The 19,556-nt window shown below is 41.3% G+C and overlaps 2 protein-coding genes across 3 annotated transcripts; both read right to left on the bottom strand.

Annotated features, from left to right (window-relative positions):
* Positions 1–3,000: 3,000 nt before the first annotated feature.
* On the bottom strand, positions 3,001–15,045 carry LOC139160240 (zinc finger protein 737-like). 2 transcript variants are annotated; one of them, XM_070737912.1, is made up of 6 exons: positions 14,933–15,045; positions 13,721–14,156; positions 12,514–12,640; positions 9,830–9,967; positions 8,084–8,209; positions 3,001–5,185 (listed from the first exon to the last, which is right to left on the bottom strand). In XM_070737912.1, the coding sequence occupies exons 2-6, from the start codon at positions 14,135–14,137 to the stop codon at positions 3,720–3,722; spliced, it is 2,274 nt and encodes a 757-aa protein (XP_070594013.1). In that variant the 5' UTR covers positions 14,138–14,156; positions 14,933–15,045; the 3' UTR covers positions 3,001–3,719. The 2 variants fall into 2 exon arrangements, with proteins under 2 accessions (XP_070594013.1, XP_070594014.1); XM_070737913.1 differs by lacking the exon at positions 14,933–15,045 and adding an exon at positions 14,843–14,894.
* Positions 15,046–16,845: 1,800 nt separating this feature from the next.
* LOC139160283 (zinc finger protein 394-like) lies at positions 16,846–19,297 on the bottom strand. The gene is made up of 2 exons (XM_070737987.1): positions 18,843–19,297; positions 16,846–18,352 (listed from the first exon to the last, which is right to left on the bottom strand). Exons 1-2 carry the CDS (start codon positions 19,197–19,199, stop codon positions 18,248–18,250), a joined length of 462 nt encoding a protein of 153 aa, XP_070594088.1. The 5' UTR covers positions 19,200–19,297; the 3' UTR covers positions 16,846–18,247.
* Between the last annotated feature and the right edge of the window lie 259 nt (positions 19,298–19,556).

Raw genomic sequence — 19,556 nt, 5'->3', positions numbered from 1 at the left:
TGCTGGAGCAACGACAATATTTTATTCTTTATTTTTAAAACATGTACCTAGCATGCAGTTTACTATTGATGTAAGGAATGGCAAACCTTTGGGGTTCAGTGGGTCAAATATTTGAAAAATGCCTAATGATTCTGCTGGTGTGTCTCCCCCTCCCCGAGAATAAGAATTCTTTACCACCCCCCTATCTAGCCTACCTTGAACAGCAGCACTTAGCAAAGAAACAATATTACAGCAGAAAAGTGGGAAAACCAGGTTTAACTGGCTTCAATGTGCCTTAAACAACAGCAGTTGATTATTTGGGGGGAAATCGTTTCTTACTTTACCTGATCTTGAAAGGTTGTCACTCAAACAAAAATATCAGAATGGTTGTAGAATAAGAAAATGGAAATAATTGTGAATATTCTCCATTGGACTTCTACAAAAGTAAGTGAGCCTCAACAGTACGAGGCTTGGTGGAATCCTGGTGACTATTTTCAGACAACTCTGCTGATCGGTGTCCTTCACCCAGTTACTTTCTTCCATCCCATTCATTGCGGGGGACGCACCAACTGTCTGGCCACTACATCTAAATTAACAGTCTTCCCAGCTGCTGCCAAAAAGGCCAGGATTTCTGGCCTTCTGTTTTGCTGGAGGGGAGATCTTGCATAACCATCACAAATCCACCATGGACATCATTAGGGGGCTGAACACATCTACTATGTTCTGTTTCTTTTCCAGTTTTTCTATGTGACTCTCTGGTGGTAAAAGCCAAAAGAACGATTAAGATGTAATGCCTAGAATGTTCATGTCTTGTAAGTTTACTCTGGCATTAGGCTATGGCAGTAGGTATATTACTTAACCTTCAGGTCAGCTGCTTGGACAATCTAGCTTACACATTGTGCGTTCTGTACACTTACACACATGCTACTTGATTTCCAGAAAATTAGAGATGCTTGATTTAAGAATAAACTTTCTTAGGGCTAATCGATGGGCGCCAATCATACCAGTTTTACTGTTCACATAAAATACTACCTCTCATGACTCAGTTAAGCATGTTGGGTGAATCTGGCAGTCATCTGGATGAATAAATAGACTGGAACAGAAATCAAAACAACCATTTAAATATGAACCAGCAGTGTGCAGCAGCTGCCAAAAAAGCCAATACAGTTCTAGGCTGCATTAACAGAGGGATAGAATCAAGATCACGTGAAGTATTAATACCACTTTATAAGGCCTTGGTAAGGCCACACTTGGAATGCTGCATTCAATTTTGGTTGCCATGATGTAAAAAAGATGTTGAGATTCTAGACAGAATGTAAAGAAGAGCAACAAAGTTGATTAGGGGACTGGAGGCTAAAACATATGAAGAACGGTTACAGGAACTGTGTATGTCTAGTTTAATGAAAAGAAGGACTAGGGGAGACAGGAAAGCAGTGTTCCAATATCTCAGGAGCCACCACAAAGAAGAGGGAATTAAGCTATTATCCAAAGCTCCTGAGGGTAGAACAGGAAAGAATGGGTGGAAATTAATCAAGAGGAGAAGCAACTTCGAACTTAGGAGAAATTTCCTCTCGGTTAAAACAATTAAGCAGTGGAACAGCCTGCCTCCAGAAGTTGTGAATGCTCCAACACTGGAAGTTTTTAAGAAGATGTTTGATAACCATTTGTCTGAAGTAGTGTAGGATTTCTTGCCTAAGCAGGGGGTTGGACTAGAAGACCTCCGAGGTCCCTTCCAACTCCGTTTTCCTATTCTATTGTATAAATCTCCTTTTGAATCCTGCTGAGCACAAAAGGCAAGTCTTAAATGCCTCTTCTGTCTTACCACTACCGGATTTAGGATATTTTTTTTTTCTGAAGTGTCTCGTGTGATTACAAAATAAGCTTCAATAAAATAGACATGCATGCACGGGAAACAAAAACAAAATTAATCTAAGTGTTTCTCACAGTCCCAAATGAGGTTTTCGTAGAAAACAGTAAGAACTTTTACTTGGTTTCAGGTTCTCCTGGAGTACAGAACTACCTATCTGGAAGACAGTGCCACTTGTTCCTAAGAAAATCGAAGACAGCCAGCATGGCATCAAAGACTTCACATGGAATGTCTACTGTTTACTAAGCAGCGTCAGGTCAATCTTTTAAAAAGGCATTTTAAACAACAGAGGCCTCCAGTTCTTATAAGACACAAAATGTTAAGTTCCAAGCACACACTGCTTCCCTCTGGCTCCATAAAAGCATTTGCAAGAGAGTTATTAGTGAATTCCTGCAAAAATATTCATATAAAAATTGCATGAATGTACAGTGATACCTTGTCTTACAAACTTAATTGGTTCCGGGACTAGGTTCTTAAGGTGAAAAGTTTGTAAGATGAAACAAAGTTTCCCAGAGGAATCAATGGAAAAGCAATTAATGCGTGCAAGCCTAAAATTCACCCCTTTTGTCAGCCGAAGCGCCCGTTTTTGCGCTGCTGGGATTCCCCTGAGGTTCCCCTCCATAGGAAACCCCACCTCCGGACATAGTTCCCTCTAAGCTGAGCAGTGAGCAATCGCTCACTTAAAAATCATCATCAACTCAGAGTTTTCCAAACCTGCCCAGAAGCCGAGAGGGAAAGAGTGAGAGGGAAGGAGAGAGAGAGGAAGAGAGAGAAACAGATAGAAAAAAGAGAGGAAGGAAAAGAGAAAGAAAAAGAATGGGAGTAAGGAAGAGAGAAAGAAAATCAAAATCTAGTTTGAAACTAGCTCAACTATTTAAGTGGCATTTTGATATTGATAGAGTTGCCCTATTATGAGCTCACTGTTATAGACACACAGTACAGTATTTTATTTTGAAATTCTCTGAGGCAAAACAGGATGGGTTTTTTATTTATTTGTTTGTTCGTTCATTTGTTTATTCATTTATTCATTCATTCATCTATTTATTTATTTATATATTTATTTATTATTTCTGTGCCGCCCAGTCCCAAAGGGACTGCCGCTCAGACACTATACTTTTCCGCCCACCCCCCCCAAAAATTAGAGGGAACACTGCCTCCGGACTTCTGTGTTTTTGCATTGCTGCATGGGAATCCCAGCAGGGGAATCCCAGCATCGCAAAAATGAGTGCTTCGCTGGCAACGGAAGTCCAGAGGTGGGGTTTCACAGCGAAGGGAGCACCAGTCAAATCGCAGCATCGCAAAAACACCGAAGTCCTCGAAACCCCATCTCCGGACCTCTGTGTTTTTGTGATGCTGCGATTTCCCTGAGGCTCCCCTCACTGGGAAACCCCACCTCTGGACTTCCATTGCCAGCGAAGCGCTTGTTTTTGCACTGCTGGGATTCCCCTTTTGGGATTTCCCTGCAGCATCACAAAAACACAGAAGTCCAGAGGTGGGGTTTCCCATGGAGGGGAGCCTCAGGGGAATCCCAGCAGCACAAAAACGGGTGCTTCGATGGCAATGGAAGTCCGGAGGCGGGGCACCCCAGCGATGGTGGTGAGTTTGTAAGGTGAAAATAGTTTGTAAGAAGAGGCAAAAAAATCTTAAACCCCGGGTTTGTATCTTGAAAAGTTTGTATGACAAGGCGTTTGTAAGACGAGGTATCACTGTATTTCTCAGTGCATTCCCAGTGCTTACAGCAACATGTACAAGGATTTCTTTTCCCCTGTGGGAATTCTTTCGTGCTTAATAAAATCTGATCTACTTCAAAAAAGTATTCTGACATTCAAAGCACAAAAAAATTTCTTCCCGGAGTGAAGCAGCTGGCGTTTAATTAGCTGATTTTTTCCCCTCTCAGGATTGTATATGGCTTTTTTCCTGTATGGATTTTCTGATGCCTAGTTAGGCAACATTTCACCCGGAAGGTCTTTCCACAGTCTTCACACTCAAATGGCTTCTCACCTGTGTGGATCCTGTAATGTGCTTGCAGATGGGACTTCATGAAGAATTTTTGGCTGCAATCGGGGCAGCCATAAGGTTTCTCTCCAGTGTGGACACGCAAATGGACATTAAGGTTAAACTGCTTATTAAAACACTTCCCACATTCAGTACATAGATATAGCTTTTTTCCTGTGTGGATCCTCTGGTGTGTAATAAGGTGTGAACATTGATCGAAACTTTCCCCACACTCATGACAGACAAAATTCTTGTCTGACACTGCAGGGGGCTTCCTACTTATAGTTGTGATGAAATTTTCTGCTTCAGGAATTGCACGTGTCACCTCTGGTAATACTGCCTGGGTACCGCCTGCTGATTTGCTCTCCATTGGTCTGGACAGCTTGGGGCCCCCTGCATGGGTCCGGCGGTGCTTATTTAGGGAAGCTTTAACAGGGAATCTCTTCCTGCAGACTTCACACTCATACGGCTTCTCCCCCGTGTGCATCCTATAGTGTCCAAGTAAATGAGATTTAGTGCAAAAACTTTTGCCACAATCAGGACAGCCGTAAGGTCTCTCTCCAGTATGGAGACGCAAATGGACAGTAAGGTTAGATTGCTTATTAAAACGTTTCCCGCATTCATAACAGACGTAATTCCTGTTCGACACTGTTATCCCTACTGGGGAATTGGCACTGATAACTTTCACTATTTTTTCTGCATCGGAAACTGTGCACACCTGTATCACTTCTGGCAATACTGCCTGGGCATTGCCTTCTGGTTTGATCTCTGGTATGGGCAACTTGGGATCTCCGGAATGGATTCGTTGGTGCTTATTTAGAGAAGATTTAACAGGGAACCTCTTCCCACAGTCTTCACATACATAAGGCTTCTCCCCTGTGTGTATCCGGTAGTGGCCATGTAAATGATATTTGGCATTGAATCTTTTGCCACAATCAGGGCAGCTGAATGGTTTCTCCCCACGATGGAGGCGTGCGTGGACTTTAAGGTTGGACTGTTTGTTAAAACGTTTCCCACATTCAGTACACGGATATGGCTTTTCCCCTGTGTGGATCCGCTGGTGTTTAATCACTTTTGACGGCTGATCAAACCTTTTCCCACACTCATCACATCCATATTTTTTTCTTGTTGCAGTAGTAGCTGATCGAGAACCACTTCTAGGCATTTTCTTGCCAGCCTTAGAAGCTTGTGATACCTCCAGTGGTAATTCCTGCCGCCTGCTGGGTTTGATCCCCATTTTTTCAGAATGGGTGGGGTCAAAGGAGACATCCCACTGCAACGGTCCATAAAACTGCTCTGCTCCAGCCTTCTCTCGAGGAGGATTCTTTCTTGTGTCCACATTTTCTGCAAGAACAAGGAAGATATTCTGTAGTGAAAACAGAGGCAAAAGAATTAACCATAGCCAGCAAAGTGAGGGTGAAAAAAATGATGTGTGTGTGTGTTATTGGAAAGTTGTTAGTGGGAGAACTTTCCCACTAAATCCCAGTTATTTTGGTCAAGTAAGGTGATAGCTCCATCAATATTTTCTATTCCAGTACATGCCTAAAATAATAAAGAATGACAAAGTTGCAGCTGAAACAAAATCTGCCAAAAATAATATTTTGTTAAAAATCCTACAGGATAAAAACTGCATTCAGCAGGATCACAACCTCTTGCTATCTAGATATAAACATAGATTAAATGTAGGTGATTCTGCTGTATGAGTTCAGAAAATTTAGACCTCAGCTGGTAAACCAAGAATTATCAAGCTTGTAGTTCATTTTATTAATCCAATGAGTCACTTTAATCGATTACAGTAGAATAGCCATACAAGAGTACAGTGACAGCTTCACTGGTCATGACAAAGGTAGAAATATAGATGGTCAAAGAACTCACAGCCACTCCGTTTTGCTAAGGTTGAGCTGAAAATTGTTTATCCCCCACTGAGGCCTGTGTAGTCTCTAGTGATGTGGTCAGTGCCTCTCCTGGTACAACCAGCAACTTTCCCTAAAAAAGGGAGTTTGGAAATTGGATGAAAATGACCGACATCACTTCAGTCGAAAGGTGACGTCTTCAGAATGGCTTGTACCATCTCTTCCCTCAAACAGGTCAAAGCACTGCATAAACCTAACCATGTGTCACTTTCCAGGTGACTTTAATCAGTGAAGTGGGACAAGGATCTGCTAAGCAAACTATTGGGGCAAGAGTCTAATTATGAAACATTCCTTCTCCCTCACATCCTTTCAGGAATTTTTATAATATAATCATACAGTATTTCCCCCCTTAATTTTTTTTTTTACAAAGGTTCAACATTTCAATACTTTTTAAGGATGTAGATTTTAAATTCCTTTCCAACTCCCCTTCATTTAACATATTCCAATTTATTGGAATAGTTTCTAAGGCTGGTAACCAGAATCACACAGATTCTGGAGGGTGATCTGTTGAGTGTAGGCAAAAACAAGGAATGCTATCTCAGTCAACTTCCTAGTCCATGCTGACGGATGCAATGATTCAGAAATATCTGGAAGAGCTAAAGTTGTCCTAGATCAATGATGGCAAACCTATGGCACAGTGCCACAGGTGGCACGTGGAACCATATCTGCTGGCATGTGAGCTGTTGCCCTAGCTCAGCTCTAACGTGCATGTAAGTGCTGGCCAGCTGATTTTTGGCTCACAGAGGCTCTGGGAGGACGTTTTTCGCTTCCAGAGAACCTCGGGGGGGGGGGGGCATTTTACCCTCCCTTGGCTCCAGGGAAGCCTTTGGAGCCTGGGGAGGGCGAAACCTGAGTCTACTGGGCCCACCAGAAGTTGGAAAACAGGCCATTTCCAACCTCCAAAAAATCTCCAGGGAGCAGGAGAAGGTGTTTTCGCCCTTCCCAGGCATTGAATTATGGGTGTGGGCACTCGCACATGCGTGATAGTGTACACCCACGCTCCTTTGGCACCCAAGGATAAAAAGGTTCGCCATCACTGTCTTAAATCATCCTAGTGGCATTATTGCTTGATCCTCAGCTCGGTAAATTAGAGGCAAAACCATACAAAAACAGATGTTGTGGCCTACCACCTGCCAGCAAAGCTGGCAGCAGAATCAGACAATGAGAAGGTTGGGGAGGAATTTGGGCCAGTTTTGGAGTCTGTGGAAGGCTCTGAGAGATGCTCTATGTCAGACGTAGAAATAGAGTCAGGGCTGTCTGACATTTGCCAGGCACCAGAGAGGCAGCTGCCTTTGGAGGCTGATGGGAAAGTGAACACAAGAACAAGGGGACACAATCTGAAGTTAGTTGGGGGAAAGATCAAAAGCAACATGAGAAAATATTATTTTATTGAAAGAGTAGTAGATCCTTGGAACAAACTTCCAGCAGATGTGGTAGATAAATCCACAGTAACTGAATTTAAACATGCCTGGGATAAACATATATCCATCCTAAGATAAAATACAGAAAATAGTATAAGGGCAGACTAGATGGACCATGAGATCTTTTTCTGCCGTCAGACTTCTATGTTTCTATGTGAGGGAGCAGGAAATATAGCTGGGGCCTGTTCCAGATGCACGTATGCGCAGAGCTGTTAGGAGAGGACAACAATGGAGGACAAGGAGTCGATTTGGGAAGCAAAGCACATGTGGATGCTGAAGGGGCCCATCCCCGGCTGGGGAATAATTAGAAGGAAAGGGGAGTGGTTGTCGTAGGAGACAACAGTTCGTATTTCTGAAGATTTTGCTCATTGTGTTTACTGCCACAGAGACTGCTTGCCAAAACTTAATTTGCAGCCTTTTGGCTGGTTGCTCAGGGCCTTATAATTACTGCTAAGGTCTGTAACTGCAATTAATTCCTTGTAAGACTATTGTCTAGACTTTTCGATAAGTGAATGCAATTAATTCACAAAAGGTAAATAAAAAAGGTTTTTTGTGTGTGACAAGAAGTCTGTTTCTTGCTTCTGCTAATGCTGGTTCAGAACAGCATAAGAGACATATTAGAAAGAGGAAGTATAAGGGCAGACTAGATGGACCATGAGGTCTTTTTCTGCCGTCAGACTTCTATGTTTCTAGGAAAACATACTGAAGTAGACAGGGAAATTGGCATAATTTCAAAGAAAACAGAATGTTTTGTTCCCAGAAGGATGATGGTATTTGCTCATTCATCAAGGAGAAGGACGCTAGATCACCCTTCCTCTTTTTTTTCCTGGAAGGGGTTTCCCAACCATACCTTCATGGATTCTGAACCATCTGAATTTAGGACAAAAAGAATTGGCCTAACACCTCACCTGGACAAAAATGCTTCAGATTCCTCCTTTCCTCAGGCTGCAGAGTCCTTCCCTCTTCTTCCTTCTGAACGATCATGTCAAATTCCTTGTTATGCAAACTGTCATATGGATATTGGGGTGACAATTCTAAATGAAGGAAAGAAGTGAAGCAGAGGAAATACTAGAAACACTGCAGGAAAATAGATTTCTTCTGTAAATCTAAAAGCATCCAGAACTAAAGATATACCTTATGTGATGGCCATCCAGAAGATACTGTCTTATGGGGTGGAATTTAGACAGTGGGACGTAAGAGTTACTGACGCCAGAGTGGGCCAATTAAAACTTTCTTTGCCAAGGGGCTGATAAGTTGGAATGGTTGTTACTGGATGTCCCTCTGATGTCAACCCTGAAGCTGACCTGAGCAAAGCCATCTTGGAGCTTTAGTGTTGTCACACTGGAGCTGAGTGATAGGGAGGGGGGATTTAGAAACATAGAAACATAGAAGTCTGACGGCAGAAAAAGACCTCCTGGTCCATCTAGTCTGCCCTTATACTATTTTCTGTATTTTATCTTAGGATGGATATATGTTTATCCCAGGCATGTTTAAATTCAGTTACTGTGGATTTATCTACCACGTCTGCTGGAAGTTTGTTCCAAGGATCTACTACTCTTTCAGTAAAATAATATTTTCTCATGTTGCTTTTGATCTTTCCCCCAACTAACTTCAGATTGTGTCCCCTTGTTCTTGTGTTCACTTTCCTATTAAAAACACTTCCCTCCTGGACCTTATTTAACCCTTTAATATATTTAAATGTTTCGATCATGTCCCCCCTTTTCCTTCTGTCCTCCAGACTATACAGATTGAGTTCATGAAGTCTTTCCTGATAGGTTTTATGCTTAAGACCTTCCACCATTCTTGTAGCCCGTCTTTGGACCCGTTCAATTTTGTCAATATCTTTTTGTAGGTGAGGTCTCCAGAACTGAACAATAGATTTATGATAGTTGGGACTTTTTAGCCAAAATAAAATATTTTCTTTTGGGAACCAAGGACATTCTCACACCTGGTTAGAGGAAGGAGGAGTGATGTCACCAGGCAACCAGTCAGAGCCGTGATTGGACCATGTCACTGATTGTTTTGAGAAAGTGGACAAAGTTTTAATTAGATGAAAACTGCAGCGACCTTCAGAGTTGATTTTCACTAGATCTGTGCCAATATAATATATGCAATGAAGCTATTCTTTGAGTAATCTACCTGCCTTGGATTTTTGCTTGCTATGGGTGTATTACTTGGAACCCTGACACCTGATTCTGCTGATGGCTGAGTGGTTAACGTGAGCCTTCAGAAACCGTCTCTGATTTAGATTAGATTAGATTAGATTTATTGAATTTATATGCCGCCCCTCTCCGCAAACTCAGGGCGGCTCACAACAACAATAAAAAACAGTACATAATAACAAATCCAATGCCCACCAATCTAATTACAATTTAAAATTAGTGCAGCCAAGCCAGCTGCCTGTCAGTGGGAGGTAATGAAATTGGCAGGGCAACAGTTACAGCTATGTTAAGGGAAGAAAAGGAATACGTCACCCCACACATGAGATTAAACCTATGTATTTAGAAATATTCTGATCAATTAGATGTCTCCTCCAACTGCCCTGGAACTGGGCAGTAGACAGATCTAAAAAAAATTGAACTTTAAAAAGTAAATTATATAATCCAATAAAATTTAACAATAGGATTCTTTTGTCAAAAAAAAGATATTCTTACCAATCACAGTTATGTCCTCACAATTTACAATCCCTTGATCAATAGTGTCTTTTCTTTTCAATGTCTGGAGGTCATCCACTTGTGATACTTCTCCCCAATCAAACTGGAGACGTGGATCTGGTTTGGAAATTAAGAGTTCTGAAGCAAGAGAAAGAAACAGAATAAATGAGAAGAGAATTACTGATTCTTTTATAGCCATCTCACACAGTATAATATCCTGGGTCAGGCCGCTTGTTTAGCTAGCTTAGGATTTCAACATAGGTAAACCTGACTTAACGCCCTGTTCAGCCACTATTCAAAGTGACGCCACTGAAAAAAAAAAGGAACTTAACGATCAGTCCTCACATTTATGACTGTGTTACCCCCATAGTCATTCAGGAACTACACAAATGGACAATGTTTATAATTATTGCAGTACAATGTTCCCTCGATTTTCGCGGGTTCGAACTTTGCGAATAGCCTATACCACAGTTTTTCAAAAAATATTAATTAAAAAATACTTTGCGGCTTTTTTTCCTATACCACGGTTTTTCCCACCCAATGACGTCATATGTCATCGCCAAACTAATAATTTTTGCAAATAAATAACAAAAAATAATTATTATTGTTAATAAATAATTATGTTTATAAATACTGTATCAGGATCACTAAGTGTCTTATTCAATGGTGAGTACCAGTAATAATGGTGAGTAAAAGGTTGTTAAGGGAATGGGAAATTGCAATTTAGGGGTTTAAAGTGTTAAGGGAAGGTTTGTGATACTGTCCATAGCCAAAAATGGTGTATTTACTTCCGCATCTCTACTTCGCGGAAATTCGACTTTCGCGGGCGGTCTCGGAATGCATCTCCCGCGGAAATCGAGGGAACCCTGTATACCACAGTCATGTGATCACTTTACAACCAGATTCCAACAAGCAGAATCAATGAAAAAACTGGCAGGTTGTGCCACATGATGTTGCTTTACAACTAATGGTTACTTGCTTAATGACCAAATGAGAACTGAATTCCTAAATTCATCATAGTCATGCGTTATGCTTAGTGACTATACTGCCTGGTGACAGACTTGCTGGTCCCAATTATTGTAACTAAGCAAGAGCTACTTATAGTAGTGAAGATGCCTAGCTCAACATTGAACAGTTTATTTCTTGGACTTCTCTTAATTTGGTTGTTTTTCTGCACACATTTTATTTACCAGGCAAGATATCATCGTTGGTGCATGAGTGTGAGAAGTAAGCTGGTTGTTTACAGATGATTGGTTGGGGCTTAGTTGCTCTCTTGATTATGCCTCCATCATAGCATTTTTTTCTTTCTTAAGTAATTATCTGGTGATGCTTCCTGCACTATGGAACAATTATACCAAGCCTGTTGGATGTCTCAGGGATATTTGTAGGAAATCAACCAAGCTCAGACAACACCAAGAACTGAATAGCTTAGAATTGTCTACTAATGTAGTGTAGGAAAAGTAATGGATTCGACTTGGGAAGAACCAAGTTAAAATCTACCTAGGGCATGGAAACTCCCAGTGAGACCTAGCATCCATCCTCTCTGAGCTCAACCTTCCATACAGGGTTGTTGATAAAATGGAGATTACTTCTGGAATAGGAATCTAACTAACATTTTCTTTTTTAGGCTATTTAAATCCACTATTTTTGTTCCTGACATCCTCTCCTTTTCAGTGTTTATGCTAATTTTCAGTCACTGTTGGTTAAGGTAGTCCTGGGCAATCTATTTTATGTATGTATGCATGTATGTATATATGTATGTATGTATGTATAGGTAGGTAGGTAGGTAGGTAGATAGATAGAGATATAGAGATATAGATAGATAGAGATACAGATAGATAGATAGATAGATAGATAGATAGATAGATATAAGAATTAACAAAAACCAAGCTTTAGAATAAAAGAGAAGGAAAGAGACACAAGCACAGAAAAAAATGAAAGAAAATATAAAGTGATTTTTTGTTTTCTTTTAAAGCAGTTGTAAAAATATAACTTAACCTCTTATTCTTTCATTACAGCGTAACTTACAATTTTAGTATCAACTATTTTTATAATAATCAAATATATAATTATTATATAATTATTATATAATCAAATATATATTATATAATTAATTTCATAATTGTCTTCGGAGAGGGGCGGCATACAAATCTAAATAATAAATAAATAAATAAATAATTATTATAATTATTTCCATTTTTTCCTGTTTCACACAAAATCAGTAAAAGCATTTCTAATCAGTATTAAATTTAGGCAATAGGTTTTCTCTGGCTAAAGGCGTCATCATCTTTATTACGCATTCCCCCACAGTGATTATGTCAAATCTTTCACACTTTGCACGTATAATAATCTCAGTGCAGTTATTATATATAAAAACAATGTTCCACAGTCATTATAGATTTCAGCTGCTCATCTCTTTGGCCAATGTTGGCTGGCCAGTGGCCAGTCCTAATTTTCAGAAATATGACGAGCTTCATTTAGATTATGTAGCATGAAGTAGGGACAGCCCTTGGGGATATGGAGAGGGTTGAACAGAGCTTGTCTAAAAACCTTAAAGTAAGGAAGATGACTTTACAAAAATATGCAAGTTGCCTGTTACACCTAGGCAAAGAGGAACTGATTCTTTGGCTGGGACTGCCAACTTCAGAATGGTTTGTATGGTCTTACAGGAATGGGAGCCTTACCTAAGGAGGTCACATTCTCAGAATTCTGCTGCATGACTGTGTAATACAAAATTCTTTGTTCCTCATCCAGAAGGTCCCACTCCTCTGGGGTGAAGTATACAGCCACATCCCGGAAAGCCACAGGCCACTACAAGAGAAAGACAATTGAACAAAGCAATGCATTTGATCTATTATTCTGGTGACTGCTATGTCATTTAGCAAAATTACTCAGTAATTATGCCTGCTTTATATCTTGAAATTATAATTTCTGATTCAAGTTTATATTAAGCTTCCAGGTGGTCAAATTCCAAACACAATGTTGAAGAAGGGCCTGCCTATCTCACATTAAGGCAGGAGGGGGCAGATTAGAGGTTTAATCAGGGGTGAAATCCAGCAGGTTCTGACAGGTTCTGGAGAACTGGTAGCGGACATTTTGGGTAGTTTGGAGAACGGGCAAATGCAACCAATGGCCAGCCCCAAAGTAGGGTGGGAATGCAGATTTTGCAATATCTTTCCCATAGGAGTGGGGAGGGAATGGGATTTTGCAGTATCCTTCCCCTGGAATGGGATGGGAATGCATATTTTGTAATATCCTTCCCCCAGGAATGGGGACGGAATGGAGATTTTCCAGTATCGTTCCCCTGCCATGCCCACCAAGCCACACCATGCCACGCCCACAGAACCGGTAGTAAAGAAAATTGGATTTCTCCACTGGGTTTACCTGTATTCCTACATCCTACACAACTCACTGTTTGGACTTTAGGTAGTTCAGCAAGCTATAGAAATCCAGCCACTGCCTTATTAGGTGAACCAGGTAATTGAGTCAAGTCATAAAATGGTTTAATAATAATATTCCTTGGGATTCTAACCCAGGATTTGTCATTACAACTTGTGTGAGCCTAGCTACTGGGATAATGTGTTTATGTTAAACTTGTAGTTCTCCTAAAAGCTTTCCTAGAAAGTTGGGAACTATTTCAAGGTAGATGAAGTTTTTAGCCTTTCCTCTTTTCTACTGCCCACCCCATTTATAACCTATTGCAGGACAGTTCAGGTTGGTTCAGAATCCAGCCTACATGAGATCCCCTATTTGCTTGGCCAGTGCTTGTTGTTAGAGGAACAACATTCCTAGCATTAGGCTATGAGCGGTGTGTGTGTGTGTGTATGTATGTATGTGTGTGTGAGTGAGTGAGTTTGTGTGTGTTTGTCCATTTCTTATTAGCAAGCATACCTTTTGCTCCAGGTAAACTTCAGCCAGCTGAGCTGCCTCCTGACTGGTACTTGGCTTCCTGTCTCTCACCCAAGCCTGCATTCCCAAAGGAAGCACATGTAGAAACTGCTCCAAGATGACCATGTCCACAATCTGTCCTTTTGTGCGGTCCTGTGGTCTCAGCCATCTCTGAGCAGCCTCTCCCAGCTGGAACAGAGTCTGCCAGGGACCTTCTCCCCAAGGAAGGGTATCAGAACGAAACCTCTGCCTGTTGTCCTCTTCAATGTCCGTGAGCAGAGTAGTCCCTTCTACTGAAGCTTTCATGGAGGCTGACCATATGCATCTTCTTCTAGAGAAGGCACTGAACTGATCAACTGGGGCCAAACCAAACGGTTCTTCTGCTGGGGCTTGGGAAAGGCGAAACGTCCAGGGGTCCATCTCAAAGGAAACCTTGCAACTAGTTTTAGGAGAAATGCAAATACATCTCAATTATTGAGCAATAAGCCATACTGAAAACAAAAATAGCAAAGGGAATGTAAAAAACTTCATCCAAGAATTGCAAAAGCAAGACATGGAGGCATGTAAAATATTTCACAAATGATAAAATGGAGGTGAGTAGGGAGACATAAAAGGCATGGACTTACTACTTTGGGTATTCTGCCTCTTTCCAGAGAAATGTCATCCCAATCTGCTTTAAATTCTACTAAAATGGCTTCCCTGCAAATAATTATAATAGAACCCCATCTAATGCTGCTTGAGTTTCATCTGTTTTTAATATTTTTCTCTGCAGAGAGAAAAGCCTGATTTTGCATCATAGATTCCCCCACCCCAATACTTAGTAATAAGGGGCATGCATAAGTGCACCAGCGTGCCTACCTAATGTTTCTTATAGTTTCTTTCTATCATGTATATAAACATTGTTATATCTTTGTATACTACCAATAGGTACTCGACTAAATCAATCAATTAATCAATCGTGGTCCAGCTCTCTTTCCCAGCTGGAAAAAACAACAAACGGTCAGCAAAGACTCAGCTGCTGCGAACGACTCCACGAGGCTGTGAACGGCTACGCAAAGATGGACCTGCAGGATGAGCAAATCCACAACGAGGTGGATCGGCGATGCAAGGATGGGAAGAACCCACCTGCTGTCTCTACCTGCCCAGGTTCAGCCCTGTGTCAAGAAGCCTTTTGAGCCGAATATCCGGCTGCTGGAGAAGGAAAACAATTCTTACTTTAGGATTTAAGCCAAAAAGGAGAGAGAGATTTTCCCCCCCTGCTAGATCTTCTTGCATTGAAAGAGGACGGCCATGTAGGGGAGCGATCACAGCAACTTCCCAATAACCCGGAAAACAAAAAAAGGGCTCTTTGCGGCTGCGTCCGCAGCGAAGAGGAAAGCTAGCTGGTATTTCGGGTCTAAGCAAAGAAAAACCCGACAGCCCTCTTGTGGGCAGAGGAAAGAAACGTTTCGCTAGTTTTGCCTCTGCTCAGTAAACGGCAAGCTGCCCGCCCGTCATCCTTTAGCGCAGTGTTTCCCAACCTTGGCAACTTGAAGATATCTGGACTTCAATTCCCAGAATTCCCCAGCCACCATTTGCTGGCTGGTGAATTCTGGGAGTTGAAGTCCAAATATCTTCAAGTTGCCAAGGTTGGGAAACACTACTTTGGCGAGCAGAGGGGTTTTATGGGCTTGTTCCAGAAGTAATCTTGGCAACTTTTAAAATTCCGTTAATTGAAGCCCCCACATTTGAGGATTACTAAGCTTGAGAAACACTGACGTGGAAGCATGAATGGTGCGTGCGTGTCAAACGAAGGCAGATGAACAGCAACGATCCCACCCAACAGCAACGATCCCATCCATTTTACTATGAGTATCTCCTCTATAACCTTCATCATGTATTTTACTATGTGTTTATAGATATATACTGTACCGACTAAAATCCTCATTGTGTATTGGACAAAATAAATAAATAAAATAAAAATAAATACACTTTGGCCAATGAGTCAGAACACAGAGTTATAACCAGGGGGTGCTGCCCGGACGTGTGAGGTGAGGATGCAGTGGGGTAGCGAAAATGGAGCTCCACCCCAGAGCACCCAATTTGCACTGAAAGATGTTGAAAGAATAATAATAATCCTGCATAAGCCACGCCCAGAGTGTGGTAATAAAAACGTTGGTCGCCCTTCACTGGTTATAACTGATTGGCTGAAGAGTGCTACTGTAGCTCCGTTGTGAGGCAATCTGATTGGTTGCTGTGGGTGTGGTGGAGAGTGTTTCCCTTTTTCCCGCCTTTTTTGTCTGTGCTCTGTGATTTATGATACTCCTATCTTTGGTGTACTGTATGTATATATAGATGTAAAATACAGTTATATAAAGTTCATGTTACTGAATTCATTTGGACACTGGCTGTGCAATTCCCTGTCACAGAGGCTTAGGACTTTCATAATCTCCGCTGCCCCCCAGACCTCTTCCTCAGCTTCTTCAGAGGGGGGCAGCATACAAATCTAATATATTATTGTTGTTGTTGTTGTTGTTGTTGTTATTATTATTATTATTATTATTATTATTATTATTATTATTATTATTATTATTATGAACTGCATGTGCCACCATTGCCCCCAAGGAGCGCCGTCCATACTGCAACCATTGGAAAAACAATTCTTGTGTACCTTGTGTCAAACCTGCTGCATGCAGCTGACCATCTTTTAAGTCTTTTTCCTTAGGCAGCACATGCTGTTTTCCAAATGAGAACCCGTTCTTAAGTTTTTTGGAAAATGGTGCATGCAGCCTTAGGAACAGGCATGACAACAGCTGCCTTGCACATCAGTAGGTTGGCTGCTTTTCAGCAATAGCCGCAGGAAGATGCCATCAAAAGGATAGAAATAATGTGGGGGAGAGAATAGGTAGGTTTTGGTGGTGGTGGGAAATTGAAGTTCTCCTACAGTCCTAAGTGCAGGTGGGCTGCCAACTTCCCCAATTTTCATCATGTGATTGCTGCAGAAGACTGGTTAATTTAACCTTGCTGTTCTGCTCGGCTCAATATGGCCCGAAATGAAATTTGAGACCTGTAGATTATTTGTCATGCAGATCTCAAACTTGTGATTAATTGACTTTTCCTCATTTGAGGGGTTTACTATGAGCGTGGGGTTTTTTTTCTGGGTTTTTTTTTTTTTTTTGCTACACGCTGATTGTTACATTTCATTACACCTGAAACAGTACAAGTGTATAGTAAATGCGAACACAACAGCAAGATTAATTGGATGAATGTGGATGATTGTTTCTTAGGAAATACTTCTTAAATACTTCTGCCAGTTACCAGATTGAGGACATATTTTTTCTGAAATACAGTGGTACCTCTACCTAAGAACTCCTCTACTTACGAATTTTTCTAAAGAACTGGGTGTTCAAGATTTTTTTGTCTCTTCTCAAGAACTATTTTCCACTTACAAACCCCAGCCTCCGAAACTGTAATCGGAAAAGGCAGAGAGAAGCCTCCATGGGGCCTCTCTAGGAATCTCCTGGGAGGAAACAGGGCCGGAAAAGGCGGGAAGAAGCCTCCATGGGGCCTCTCTAGCAATCTCCTGGGAGGAAACAGGACCTCCACCCTCCCTGTGGTTTCCCCAATTGCACACATTATTTGCTTTTATATTAATTCTTATGGAAAAAATGGCTTCTTCTTACAAACTTTTCTACTTAAGAACCTGGTCACGGAATGAATTAAGTTCATAAATAGAGGTACCATTGTACCTCATAGCCATGCATGAGTGGGAAACAAAATATGTAATTAACCTAAAGGTTTTCTTAGTGTCCAAACTGAAGTTTGCTTAGAGAACACATTAATAATTATTACTATGTTTCAGGTTACAATAATGTGCAGAACTACCTAACTGGAAGGTAATGCCATGTTCCTAGGAAAATCAAAGCTAGCCAGCATGGCACAAACCTTTTCATATGGAATTTCAACTGTTTACTAATTTCCTTTGAGACAGCCCTAAAGAAGGCATTTTAAATAACAGGAAACAGTAGAGGCTGGTCGTTTCCATGATCTCAGGGCAAAATATTTAAGTTCCAAATGCTTCCCTCTGATCCCGTAAAAGCATTTGCAAGAGTTGAGTTCACTGAAATATAACCACATAATTAAATATATGGTGCATGTATCTCAGCGATGGATTGCTCCCGATTCGGGCCAGTTTGTGAACCAGCATGCATGTGCAGAAGCGTCACTACAGAACCCACTACTGATCTGTTTGTGCATGAATCATTCCTGAAAATTATCCCATAGATTGCCCCCCCCCCCACCATAATTGTGGTCTTCTGTATGGATTTATGGATGTTTATTTTGGCCAAAAGGAACACAGGCAAGGATTTTCTCCTGTATGAATTCTTTCACGCTTAGTAAGATTTCATCTGTTGCAAAAGTTACTTTCCCAAGTTCAGAGCATAGGGAATTTTTTTTCCTTAGACTGAGTGAGCAGTGTTTAACTAGGTCAAATTTTCTTCTCAGGAGAAACCTATGGCTTTTCTCCTGTATGAACTTGCTGGTGCTTATTTAGACAAGATTGACCGTGTAATACAAGATTCTTTGTTCCTCATCCAGAAAGTCCCACTCCTCTGGGGTGAAGTATACAGCCACATCCTCAAATGCCACAGACCACTAGAAGAGAAAGACAATTAAATAGAGTAATGCATTTGGTTTGTCTACTTTCCCAATGACTACTGACCATTCCATTTACCTCCACCAACCCAATCAGTGACTTATTATAGGAGCAGGTCATGGGTTGAGTCATAATATGGTTTGGCTATAAGATGTTATGTGAACCTGGGATACAAATCCAGAGTTTGTAAATCAGAAGGGTGTGAACCAAGATATTGACTTATGTTTTAGATCTGTAGCTCTCCAAGCAAAAACAGGCTTTGCTAGAAATCTGGGAAATGTTATCAAAGGAGATGGAAATTTTTAGCCTTCTTTCTTTCTACTGCCCACTCCATTTATAACCTTTTGCAGGACAAATTCAGACTGGTCCAGAAGCCAATCTGCCCAACACCCCTTTTTGCTTAGTTAGTGGTTGTGATCAGAGGAATAGCAACATTCCTAGCATTGGACTCAAGAATTGGAAGGCTCCTTTTCTTATTCGAAATAATACCTTTTGCTCCAGGTAAACTTCAGCCAGCTGAGCTGCTTCCTGGCTGGGACTTGGCTTCCTGTCTCTCACCCAAGCCTGCATTCCCAAAGGAAGCACATGTAGAAACTGCTCCAAGATGACCACGTCCACAATCTGTCCTTTGGTGCGGTCCTGCAGTCTCAGCCATCTCTGAGCGGTCTCTCCCAGATGGAACAGAGTCTGCCAGGGACCTTCTCCCCAAGGAAGAACATCAGAACGAAACCTCTGCCTGTTGTCCTCTTCAATGTCTTTGAGCAGAGTATCCACCTCTACCTTGACCTCCCCAGGGATGCCAAGCGGATCCTCTTTCCCAAAGCGATGGGCTTCTGGGTCTTTCATGGATGTTGACCAAGCAGATCCCCTGGCGCCCAAGAAATTGCTTCCTCTACCGCGACTTGGGAAAGGCGAAACGTCCGGGGGCCACCTCAAGGGAAATATTGTAACTACCCTGTTTCCCTGAAAATAAGGCAGCGTCTTATATTAATTTTTGCTCCCAAAGATGTGCTACGTCTTATTTTCAGGGGATGTCTTATTTATTTTCAATGAAGAAGAATTCACATTTATTGCTGAACAAAAAAAATGAACATTTATTATATATTGTACAGTAGTTGTCATCACAAACCAGCATAACCAGACAAACTGTGAACCCTATCAATAATTTCTTACTACTACTGTACCATTATTTCCATGTACAAC

This window comes from Erythrolamprus reginae, chromosome 2, assembly GCF_031021105.1.
Source record: "Erythrolamprus reginae isolate rEryReg1 chromosome 2, rEryReg1.hap1, whole genome shotgun sequence".
Taxonomy (NCBI): domain Eukaryota; kingdom Metazoa; phylum Chordata; class Lepidosauria; order Squamata; family Dipsadidae; genus Erythrolamprus; species Erythrolamprus reginae.
This window is presented reverse-complemented; position numbering and strand designations above follow the sequence as displayed.

What these genes read in the sequence shown, in the direction of transcription:
- LOC139160240 (XM_070737912.1), bottom strand. Translation starts at nt 14,137, where the DNA reads ATGGACCCCTGGACGTTTCGCCTTTCCCAAGCCCCAGCAGAAGAACCG. An exon ending in AAGTTTACCTGGAGCAAAAG is followed by an intron (nt 12,641 to 13,720) that starts GTATGCTTGCTA and finishes TTTCTCTTGTAG; the next exon opens with TGGCCTGTGGCTTTCCGGGA. An exon ending in TCTGAAGCATTTTTGTCCAG is followed by an intron (nt 5,186 to 8,083) that starts GTGAGGTGTTAG and finishes TTGTTCTTGCAG; the next exon opens with AAAATGTGGACACAAGAAAG.
- LOC139160283 (XM_070737987.1), bottom strand. Translation starts at nt 19,199, where the DNA reads ATGAAAGACCCAGAAGCCCATCGCTTTGGGAAAGAGGATCCGCTTGGC. An exon ending in AAGTTTACCTGGAGCAAAAG is followed by an intron (nt 18,353 to 18,842) that starts GTATTATTTCGA and finishes TTTCTCTTCTAG; the next exon opens with TGGTCTGTGGCATTTGAGGA.